The sequence below is a fragment of the Amblyomma maculatum genome, chromosome 7, assembly GCF_055883805.1.
Source record: "Amblyomma maculatum isolate TAMU_Amacu chromosome 7, ASM5588380v1, whole genome shotgun sequence".
NCBI classification, from domain to species: Eukaryota; Metazoa; Arthropoda; class Arachnida; order Ixodida; family Ixodidae; genus Amblyomma; species Amblyomma maculatum.
In genome coordinates, this window is record NC_139350.1 from 44681158 (window position 1) to 44693438 (window position 12281).

Here is a 12281-nt window from a genome sequence, read left to right on the forward strand (position 1 = left end):
TGTGTCATGCATTTCCAAGCAGCTCTTCTGATATATATATACAGGTTCTGAAACCTGTATATATATATACTACCTGTATCATCTGTAAGCTGCACATGCAAGATGGGGTGCCACATTGGTGTTTATACAACTCAAGATGCCAGTCTTGCAAAAAAATCTGTTGAAAATTTCTGTAGAGCTTTTGTAATGCACTGCCACAAACAGTACCATTCTTGTAACCATTATTACAATTCACTGCTCAAGGATTTTGTTTTTTGAAGGACTGGTGTTGAAAATAAAGCATGCTCAGCCAAAACTATTGTAGCAGGGTTGCTTTGTAACTAAATGGAGGAACCAATAAAAATATTGTCACAACATTTTGCTTCAGCTGTTTACTGATCTTTTTGTTTGCGATGATACTGTCTGCACCCAATTTCCCATTGTGAAAAAGCTGTGTCATCAATGGTGCCATCCTCGCAAGTCCAGACATATTCTAGTAGGTATGTAGTAGCACACAGCCTACACCGCAAAAAGTATCTTCTGGCCCACAGCAGTCAGGTTAATATTTATTAGGCCCAGTGTGAGGTGCATTGTATATTTCTGCATTAAGATGCTCTTCCAATGGTTCACCTATGCCAGCCCGGATGCAACTGAACTTGCCACCAACCTGCAGAGTCTGTCGCAGTCCCTTTTGTATTTACTCAAGATGTGACCCTAAAAAATTGCTAAGCCAAAAAAAAAAAAAAAAAACTCAAATGCAAGCAGACAGAAAAAAGTTCCACCCTGAATCAGACGACATTTATTGAAAAAGTACAAGGCAGTGCAAGTTCTATTGCTACAGGAGAGTCTTTAGTCGGGAGCATCTCTGGATAACTTCAGCATAGTCGTTCTTCCACACAGCGTCCAAACATTCTTGTAGTATTGAGACAGCTTCGGCTGGCACCCGTAAAACTACGCAGCACGAACATGCCGACAAGAACATGTCGCAGAGACCAAAAGGCATAATTATAACTTAGTTTGCACAGGCCAGGAGTAGTACGATCGGTTGAGCCGGAAGTTGTTCAAAAAGATGCAAACTAAAAGCAGGAGACCTGTGTACGTAGCAAAGTCACTGCCCGTAAAAGAGCCTCGGGTGATGGAAATACTTGGTTGAGCCGGAAGTTGTTCAAAAAGACGCAAACTAAAAGCAGGAGACCTGTGTACGTAGCAAAGTCACTGCCCGTAAAAGAGCCTCAGGTGATGGAAATACTTGGTTGAGCCGGAAGTTGTTCAAAAAGACGCAAACTAAAAGCAGGAGACCTGTGTACGTAGCAAAGTCACTGCCCGTTAAAGAGCCTCGGGTGATGGAAATACTTGGTTGAGCCGGAAGTTGTTCAAAAAGACGCAAACTAAAAGCAGGAGACCTGTGTACGTAGCAAAGTCACTGCCCGTAAAAGAGCCTCGGGTGATGGAAATACTTGGTTGAGCCGGAAGTTGTTCAAAAAGATGCAAACTAAAAGCAGGACACCTGTGTACGTAGCAAAGTCACTGCCCGTTAAAGAGCCTCGGGTGATGGAAATACTTGGTTGAGCCGGAAGTTGTTCAAAAAGATGCAAACTAAAAGCAGGAGACCTGTGTACGTAGCAAAGTCACTGCCCGTAAAAGAGCCTCGGGTGATGGAAATACTTGGTTGAGCCGGAAGTTGTTCAAAAAGATGCAAACTAAAAGCAGGAGACCTGTGTACGTAGCAAAGTCACTGCCCGTAAAAGAGCCTCGGGTGATGGAAATACTTGGTTGAGCCGGAAGTTGTTCAAAAAGACGCAAACTAAAAGCAGGAGACCTGTGTACGTAGCAAAGTCACTGCCCGTAAAAGAGCCTCAGGTGATGGAAATACTTGGTTGAGCCGGAAGTTGTTCAAAAAGACGCAAACTAAAAGCAGGAGACCTGTGTACGTAGCAAAGTCACTGCCCGTTAAAGAGCCTCGGGTGATGGAAATACTTGGTTGAGCCGGAAGTTGTTCAAAAAGACGCAAACTAAAAGCAGGAGACCTGTGTACGTAGCAAAGTCACTGCCCGTTAAAGAGCCTCGGGTGATGGAAATACTTGGTTGAGCCGGAAGTTGTTCAAAAAGATGCAAACTAAAAGCAGGAGACCTGTGTACGTAGCAAAGTCACTGCCCGTAAAAGAGCCTCGGGTGATGGAAATACTTGGTTGAGCCGGAAGTTGTTCAAAAAGATGCAAACTAAAAGCAGGAGACCTGTGTACGTAGCAAAGTCACTGCCCGTAAAAGAGCCTCGGGTGATGGAAATACTTGGTTGAGCCGGAAGTTGTTCAAAAAGATGCAAACTAAAAGCAGGAGACCTGTGTACGTAGCAAAGTCACTGCCCGTTAAAGAGCCTCGGGTGATGGAAATACTTGGTTGAGCCGGAAGTTGTTCAAAAAGATGCAAACTAAAAGCAGGAGACCTGTGTACGTAGCAAAGTCACTGCCCGTAAAAGAGCCTCGGGTGATGGAAATACTTGGTTGAGCCGGAAGTTGTTCAAAAAGATGCAAACTAAAAGCAGGAGACCTGTGTACGTAGCAAAGTCACTGCCCGTAAAAGAGCCTCGGGTGATGGAAATACTTGGTTGAGCCGGAAGTTGTTCAAAAAGATGCAAACTAAAAGCAGGAGACCTGTGTACGTAGCAAAGTCACTGCCCGTTAAAGAGCCTCGGGTGATGGAAATACTTGGTTGAGCCGGAAGTTGTTCAAAAAGATGCAAACTAAAAGCAGGAGACCTGTGTACGTAGCAAAGTCACTGCCCGTTAAAGAGCCTCGGGTGATGGAAATACTTGGTTGAGCCAGAAGTTGTTCAAAAAGATGCAAACTAAAAGCAGGAGACCTGTGTACGTAGCAAAGTCACTGCCCGTTAAAGAGCCTCGGGTGATGGAAATACTTGGTTGAGCCGGAAGTTGTTCAAAAAGATGCAAACTAAAAGCAGGAGACCTGTGTACGTAGCAAAGTCACTGCCCGTTAAAGAGCCTCGGGTGATGGAAATACTTGGTTGAGCCGGAAGTTGTTCAAAAAGACGCAAACTAAAAGCAGGAGACCTGTGTACGTAGCAAAGTCACTGCCCGTAAAAGAGCCTCGGGTGATGGAAGTACTTGGTTGAGCCGGAAGTTGTTCAAAAAGACGCAAACTAAAAGCAGCAGACCTGTGTACGTAGCAAAGTCACTGCCCGTAAAAGAGCCTCGGGTGATGGAAATACTTGGTTGAGCCGGAAGTTGTTCAAAAAGATGCAAACTAAAAGCAGGAGACCTGTGTATGCAGCAAAGTCTCTGCATGTTAAAGAACATCAGGTGATGGAAATATTAGGAGTTCTCTGCTTCCATGTGCCTCATTGCCCAGGTTTCTTTGAGAAATCAAATTAAACAAAATGAACAGATCAGTTTTCGTCATCTTCTAATTTACGAAGCTTGTGCTTCAGAATTTGCACCTCAAGCTTGCGTCTCTCCAATTCGACTGCTTGCAGCTGCTCCTCAAACTTGATTTTCTGCTGCCGTTCTTGCAGGTCGAGTTGACGCTGCTGCAGTTCCATTTCACGCATTTGTTCTTCAAATTTCCTCTTCTTGCGCCTCTCTTCAAGCATGTCGTTGCGATCATCTTTCAAAAGCTGCAGTCTGGCTGCGGACTCCTTTTCTTCTAGTTTGGTCTTGGATTCTCGCTGTTTGAGCACACTTTGGTGGTCCTCGCCCATTAATTGAAGACGGACAGTGTGCTCTTCTTGGAGAAGACTTGCTCTTTTTTCATTTTCTTCTGTCAATGACTTCTCTAAAAGGGCCATCCGCCCTCTTGGTGCTCTGTTGCCACAGGCAGCAGCTTCCGGGGCAGGGGGACAGCTGGCATCAGCTCCAGAATCAACTGTGCTGGCAACGGCAGCATCAGGTCGCACAACGGGTGGCAAGTTGCTGTCGCCGTCCACAGTAGGTTCTGGAGCTGAACTAGCCGCACTCACTGCTAGGTCACAGTGGCCTCCAGGTTCCACGAGGCTGCTGGATTCCCACTCGTCTGTAACAGACAAAAAGGCAAAATATGAAAAACAAGGCAATCCTAAGGTCAAGAAACGCTACCGTTTTCATTTCTTAGCTCCACGCACAAGCTACTGTGCAATGTTGTTTCTCCAGACTTCCACCAAATGTACACAAGGCTATGGCTCCATTTCTGCATTAAAAAGCAACTGAGTAGTGATCCAGTGTCATGTAATACCACCCCAGACTGCGACATTCCTGTAACAGTGACCCAACTTTCTACATAGGGATCGGGCTTTCGTACTTATACATGAAAAGAATGTTCTCGCATGTATACTGTTCTTCATGCATCCTTGCCTAGGTGCAAAGGCAGCATTTTTCACAGGTACCAAAAAGGCCAAACTTCCACGTTGGTGAACATTTATACAGTGTCATTACCAATGAGAAGCAACTCGCTCTGTTCTGCACAGCTGCAACCCTCGGCACAGCGTCGGCTCTCAAAGTACATGCCGTCAGTGATACTAAAATAGTGCAGAGGAAAAGGAACATTTTTCTTGACACTCCAGTACACACTGATGCAAAATAACCTACCTGTGTAATCGAAGTCTGCCTCATCAGCAGCACCGTCCACCATAGGCTGAAGCAGCCTCACGACAGGCAAACTGTCGACAGGGGGCTGGTACAGTGCTGCATCACTGTCGAATTCGTTGCGAATTTGGGTGGCCATGTGGCCCACCACTGCTCCCACCCGCTCAATGAGAGGGTCCAAAGCAGCAGGTGCTGATCCTCCCCCTGGAAAATAATATTGCTTTCAGTCCAGAGTGATGAGAACGCTCAACAACAAAATATTTCTATTTGCAATTACCTTCCGCCACTTCCTCTTGCTGTTAATTGGAAACCATTTGCGTAATCCAGCCCCATACAAAATATTTATTCATTATTTATTTTACTCATGTTTTGCATTGAAGAGGGGAGTGCAAAAAATACAAAAAGATACACTCGGACTTCAATACAAGAAATTAAACAAGGGAACAGAAAAAGAAATAACGCGTATTCAAAACGCTAAAAAATACTGCAAAATTCGCAGTTGGCTACAACAGGTCAGTGCATATCAAGCAAAATGAAAAAAAAAAAAAAAAAAAGGAACGGTCGAAGGCAAACAGGCTGAATGCCAAGATAAAAAAAAGAACAGTCGAAGGCGGACTGAACAAGCGGAAGCTAGAAACAGAGTAAAAATGATATTTGTAAGCGCTGCACGAAAGCGAGAGTTCGCCGATAATGACAAGGGCAGCAGGCAAGCAGTTCCGGGCGGCTTGTTCTTGGAAGAAATGAACGTGCATATGTGTTTTGCCGAGGTATGGCAACTTTACCGACACATGCAGAAACGTAAATGTAGCGTGTGTGTGAGACAGAGCGTTATATATCAGGTTGTGTTGGTATGCGATGTTTTCGTGCCTACTCGAAAGCATCAGGCAGTGGAGGTCAGGAAAGCATGGCACGTGCAGATAACGAAAGCAGTAAACAGTAAATTTGGTGGAAAGCGTAGATATCTATGAATACAAAACATGCTTGCAAAAAGCGCTTACCGGTCTTGTGACGCTCCCGCCTCTCCGTTGATGAGCCCTCCTTCCATTTTTGCTTCAGGTTAGCCCAGCACTTCTTCAACTGAAGGTGGTCCCGCCGGGTAACCCCGTGGTGCGAATTGAACATCTTCGCCACCTCCTTCCAAACCTCGTTTTTTTTCGCCAAGGAGGCCACATCGGTTCGCTTACATTCCAAATATTTCACACGCTCGTTTACAAGCTCGGCTAATAAACTTTTCTCTTCTGCAGAGAAACGAGGCGCTGCCCTGCGTGGCGAAGGCGTGTTTTCAAACGACGACGCGGACAGTTGCGACAGGGGCAGTTGCGACATCGTCTTGCCTTGACAGATGGAACGAAGGACTAGAAAGCGACTTGACTCAACGGGTGCAAAAGACGAAAAGACTGCATGCATGGCGTGTTTGGCGCAGCTGATCAGCCGTGCAAGTTGCCAACCGAAAACATGATTCGTGCAAAAGAAGCAGAGAGCACTGATCTACAGTGCCCGTTGGAAGCGTTTATCTGCAAAAAGCTCTCAAATTATTTACGCGCCTGCTTATATTTACCAAATTATATACTTTTCTTGCCTGCAACATGCGTTACGGAAACAAATTTACTGTTAATCTCGGTCACAGACGAGCAATGTGTTCTCAAGTCGAAGCACGACCTCGACTTGACGAAGCATGTGCTTGACTTGGCAAAGCAAGTCGGCGTGAGCGTCTATGAAACGCGCTGGCCGACTTGGGCGTTTTGAAGTCGGCTTGATGCTTCAAGCTGACTTGCCCAAGTCAAGTCCAAGCGCGTTTCAAGTTAGATCTCTGCATTCGGGGGTTAGTGTCTGGTCGATGGTTTAAAATTTGCCGCTTCATTGTTGCCAACTGTTCGTGCAGCTTAAGATAACAAGGTTGCTAGATTTACATACTTTGTATATTCATAATTTTTGGTTTAACGATTCTTTTACTTCAGAGCCTGTACTATATTTGATACAAAAAAAAAACTCCACCTGATTGTGTCACTGTTGTTCTAGTTATGTTGTCAGACATTCATATTTCTGTTCTAGATTTGAATTTCTGCTTTCATAGTTGCCAGATGATCATATTAGACAGTTTCTTTTATTTTTGCATTCAAACATCCCTTTTTAATGCAAAAAATGTTTCCGGTTTAAAGCCTCATGAATGAGTTAGTGTCTGGTCGATGGTTTAAAATTTCCCACTTCATAGTTGCCAACTGTTCGTGCAGCCTAAGATAACAAGGTTGATAGATTTACATACTTTGTATATTCATAATTTTTGGTTCAACGATTCTTTTACTTTAGAGCCTGCACTATATTTTGATACAAAAAAAAACTCCACCTGATTGTGTCACTGTTCTAGTTATGTTGTCAGACATTCATATTTCTTTACTAGATTTGAATTTCTGCTTTCATAGTTGCCAGATGATCATATTAGACAGTTTCTTTTATTTTTGCATTAAAACACCCCTTTTTAATGCTAAAAATGTTTCCGGTTTAAAGCCTCATGAATGAGTTAGTGTCTGGTCGATGGTTTAAAGTTTGCCGCTTCATAGTTTCCAACTGTTCCTGCAGCCTAAGATAACAAGGTTGATAGATTTACATACTTTGTATATTCATAATTTTTGATTTAACGATTCTTTTACTTCAGATCCTGTACTATATTTTGATACAAAAAAAAAACTCCACCTGATTGTGTCACTGTTGTTCTAATCATGTTGTCAGACATTGATATTTCTTTTCTAGATTTGAATTTCTGCTTTCATAGTTGCCAGATGATCATATTAGACAGTTTCTTTTATTTTTGCATTAAAACATCCCTTTTTAATGCTAAAAATGTTTCCGGGTTAAAGCCTCATGAATGAGTTAGTGTCTGGTCGATGGTTTAAAATTTCCCGCTTCGTGGTTGCCAACTGTTCGTGCAGCTTAAGATAACAATGTTGCTAGAGTTACATACTTTGTATATTCATAATTTTTGGTTTAACGATTCTTTTACTTCAGAGCCTGCACTATATTTTGATACAAAAAAAAAACTCCACCTGATTGTGTCACTGTTGTTCTAATTATGTTGTCAGACATTGATATTTCTTTTCTAGATTTGAATTTCTGCTTTCATAGTTGCCAGATGATCATATTAGACAGTTTCTTTTATTTTTGCATTAAAACATCCCTTTTTAATGCTAAAAATGTTTCCGGTTTAAAGCCTCATGAATGAGTTAGTGTCTGGTCGATGGTTTAAAATTTCCCGCTTCGTGGTTGCCAACTGTTCGTGCAGCTTAAGATAACAATGTTGCTAGATTTACATACTTTGTATATTCATAATTTTTGGTTTAACGATTCTTTCACTTCAGAGCCTGCACTATATTTTGATACAAAAAAAAACTCCACCTGATTGTGTCACTGTTGTTCTAATTATGTTGTCAGACATTGATATTTCTTTTCTAGATTTGAATTTCTGCTTTCATAGTTGCCAGATGATCATATTAGACAGTTTCTTTTATTTTTGCATTAAAACATCCCTTTTTAATGCTAAAAATGTTTCCGGTTTAAAGCCTCATGAATGAGTTAGTGTCTGGTCGATGGTTTAAAATTTCCCGCTTCATTGTTGCCAACTGTTCGTGCAGCTTAAGATAACAAGGTTGCTAGATTTACATACTTTGTATATTCATAATTTTTGGTTTAACGATTCTTATACTTCAGAGCCTGCACTACATTTTGATAAAAAAAACTCCACCTGATTGTGTCACTGTTGTTCTAGTTATGTTGTCAGACATTCATATTTCTGTTCTAGATTTGAATTTCTGCTTTCATAGTTGCCAGATGATCATATTAGACAGTTTCTTTTATTTTTGCATTCAAACATCCCTTTTTAATGCTAAAAATGTTTCCAGTTTAAAGCCTCATGAATGAGTTAGTGTCTGGTCAGTGGTTTAAAATTTGCCGCTTCATGGTTGCCAACTGTTCGTGCAGCTTAAGATAACAAGGTTGCTAGATTTACATACTTTGTATATTCATAATTTTTGGTTTAACGATTCTTTTACTTCAGAGCCTGTACTATATTTGATACAAAAAAAAACTCCACCTGATTGTGTCACTGTTGCTCTAGTTATTTTGTCAGACATTCATATTTCTGTTCTAGATTTGAATTTCTGCTTTCATAGTTGCCAGATGATCATATTAGACAGTTTCTTTTATTTTTGCATTCAAACATCCCTTTTTAATGCAAAAATGTTTCCGGTTTAAAGCCTCATGAATGAGTTAGTGTCTGGTCGATGGTTTAAAATTTCCCGCTTCATAGTTGCCAACTGTTCGTGCAGCCTAAGATAACAAGGTTGATAGATTTACATACTTTGTATATTTATAATTTTTGGTTCAACGATTCTTTTACTTCAGAGCCTGCACTATATTTTGATACAAAAAAAACTCCACCTGATTGTGTCACTGTTGTTCTAGTTATGTTGTCAGACATTCATATTTCTTTTCTAGATTTGAATTTCTGCTTTCATAGTTGCCAGAAGATCATATTAGACAGTTTCTTTTATTTTTGCATTAAAACATCCCTTTTGAATGCTAAAAATGTTTCCGGTTTAAAGCCTCATGAATGAGTTAGTGTCTGGTCGATGGTTTAAAGTTTGCCGCTTCATAGATTCCAACTGTTCCTGCAGCCTAAGATAACAAGGTTGATAGATTTACATACTTTGTATATTCATAATTTTTGATTTAACGATTCTTTTACTTCAGATCCTGTACTATATTTTGATACAAAAAAAAACTCCACCTGATTGTGTCACTGTTGTTCTAATTATGTTGTCATACATTGATCTTTCTTTTCTAGATTTGAATTTCTGCTTTCATAGTTGCCAGATGATCATATTAGACAGTTTCTTTTATTTTTGCATTAAAACATCCCTTTTTAATGCTAAAAATGTTTCCGGTTTAAAGCCTCATGAATGAGTTAGTGTCTGATCGATGGTTTAAAATTTCCCGCTTCGTTGTTGCCAACTGTTCGTGCAGCTTAAGATAACAATGTTGCTAGATTTACATACTTTGTATATTCATAATTTTTGGTTTAACGATTCTTTTACTTCAGAGCCTGCACTATATTTTGATACAAAAAAAAAACTCCACCTGATTGTGTCACTGTTGTTCTAATTATGTTGTCAGACATTGATATTTCTTTTCTAGATTTGAATTTCTGCTTTCATAGTTGCCAGATGATCATATTAGACAGTTTCTTTTATTTTTGCATTAAAACATCCCTTTGTAATGCTAAAAATGTTTCCGGTTTAAAGCCTCATGAATGAGTTAGTGTCTTGTCGATGGTTTAAAATTTGCCGCTTCATAGTTTCCAACTGTTCCTGCAGCCTAAGATAACAAGGTTGATAGATTTACATACTTTGTATATTCATAATTTTTGGTTCAACGATTCTTTTACTTCAGAGCCTGCACTATATTTTGATACAAAAAAAAACTCCACCTGATTGTGTCACTGTTGCTCTAGTTATTTTGTCAGACATTCATATTTCTGTTCTAGATTTGAATTTCTGCTTTCATAGTTGCCAGATGATCATATTAGACAGTTTCTTTTATTTTTGCATTCAAACATCCCTTTTTAATGCAAAAATGTTTCCGGTTTAAAGCCTCATGAATGAGTTAGTGTCTGGTCGATGGTTTAAAATTTCCCGCTTCATAGTTGCCAACTGTTCGTGCAGCCTAAGATAACAAGGTTGATAGATTTACATACTTTGTATATTTATAATTTTTGGTTCAACGATTCTTTTACTTCAGAGCCTGCACTATATTTTGATACAAAAAAAAACTCCACCTGATTGTGTCACTGTTGTTCTAGTTATGTTGTCAGACATTCATATTTCTTTTCTAGATTTGAATTTCTGCTTTCATAGTTGCCAGCAGATCATATTAGACAGTTTCTTTTATTTTTGCATTAAAACATCCCTTTTTAATGCTAAAAATGTTTCCGGTTTAAAGCCTCATGAATGAGTTAGTGTCTGGTCGATGGTTTAAAGTTTGCCGCTTCATAGATTCCAACTGTTCCTGCAGCCTAAGATAACAAGGTTGATAGATTTACATACTTTGTATATTCATAATTTTTGATTTAACGATTCTTTTACTTCAGATCCTGTACTATATTTTGATACAAAAAAAAACTCCACCTGATTGTGTCACTGTTGTTCTAATTATGTTGTCAGACATTGATCTTTCTTTTCTAGATTTGAATTTCTGCTTTCATAGTTGCCAGATGATCATATTAGACAGTTTCTTTTATTTTTGCATTAAAACATCCCTTTTTAATGCTAAAAATGTTTCCGGTTTAAAGCCTCATGAATGAGTTAGTGTCTGATCGATGGTTTAAAATTTCCCGCTTCGTTGTTGCCAACTGTTCGTGCAGCTTAAGATAACAATGTTGCTAGATTTACATACTTTGTATATTCATAATTTTTGGTTTAACGATTCTTTTACTTCAGAGCCTGCACTATATTTTGATACAAAAAAAAAACTCCACCTGATTGTGTCACTGTTGTTCTAATTATGTTGTCAGACATTGATATTTCTTTTCTAGATTTGAATTTCTGCTTTCATAGTTGCCAGATGATCATATTAGACAGTTTCTTTTATTTTTGCATTAAAACATCCCTTTGTAATGCTAAAAATGTTTCCGGTTTAAAGCCTCATGAATGAGTTAGTGTCTTGTCGATGGTTTAAAATTTGCCACTTCATAGTTTCCAACTGTTCCTGCAGCCTAAGATAACAAGGTTGATAGATTTACATACTTTGTATATTCATAATTTTTGGTTCAACGATTCTTTTACTTCAGAGCCTGCACTATATTTTGATACAAAAAAAAACTCCACCTGATTGTGTCACTGTTGTTCTAGTTATGTTGTCAGACATTCATATTTCTGTTCTAGATTTGAATTTCTGCTTTCATAGTTGCCAGATGATCATATTAGACAGTTTCTTTTATTTTTGCATTAAAACATCCCTTTTTAATGCTAAAAATGTTTCCAGTTTAAAGCCTCATGAATGAGTTAGTGTCTGGTCAGTGGTTTAAAATTTGCCGTTTCATAGTTGCCAACTGTTCGTGCAGCCTGATAACAAGGTTGATTGATTTACATACTTTGTATATTCAGAATTTTTTGTTTAACGTTTCTTTTACTTCAGAGCCTGCACTATATTTTGATACAAAAAAAAACTCTGCCTGATTGTGTCACTGTTGTTCTAATTATGTTGTCAGACATTGATATTTCTTTTCTAGATTTGAATTTCTGCTTTCATAGTTGTCAGATGATCATATTAGACAGTTTCTTTTATTTTTGCAGTAAAAATCCCTTTTTAATGCTAAAAATGTTTCCAGTTTAAAGCCTCATGAATGAGTTAGTGTCTGGTCGATGGTTTAAAATTTGCCGCTTCATTGTTGCCAACTGTTCGTGCAGCTTAAGATAACAAGGTTGCTAGATTTACATACTTTGTATATTCATAATTTTTGGTTTAACGATTCTTTTACTTCAGAGCCTGTACTATATTTGATACAAAAAAAACTCCACCTGATTGTGTCACTGTTGTTCTAGTTATGTTGTCAGACATTCATATTTCTGTTCTAGATTTGAATTTCTGCTTTCATAGTTGCCAGATGATCATATTAGACAGTTTCTTTTATTTTTGCATTAAAACATTCTTTTTAATGCTAAAAATGTTTCCGGTTTAA

At 39.2% G+C, this 12281-nt stretch overlaps 1 protein-coding gene across 1 annotated transcript; it reads right to left on the reverse strand.

Annotated features, from left to right (window-relative positions):
• Nucleotides 1-2334: 2334 nt before the first annotated feature.
• LOC146183101 (uncharacterized) lies at nt 2335-6090 on the reverse strand. Its single transcript, XM_084609020.1, has 3 exons — nt 5551-6090; nt 4556-4756; nt 2335-4004 (listed from the first exon to the last, which is right to left on the reverse strand). The coding sequence occupies exons 1-3, from the start codon at nt 5957-5959 to the stop codon at nt 3382-3384; spliced, it is 1233 nt and encodes a 410-aa protein (XP_084465146.1). The 5' UTR covers nt 5960-6090; the 3' UTR covers nt 2335-3381.
• Between the last annotated feature and the right edge of the window lie 6191 nt (nt 6091-12281).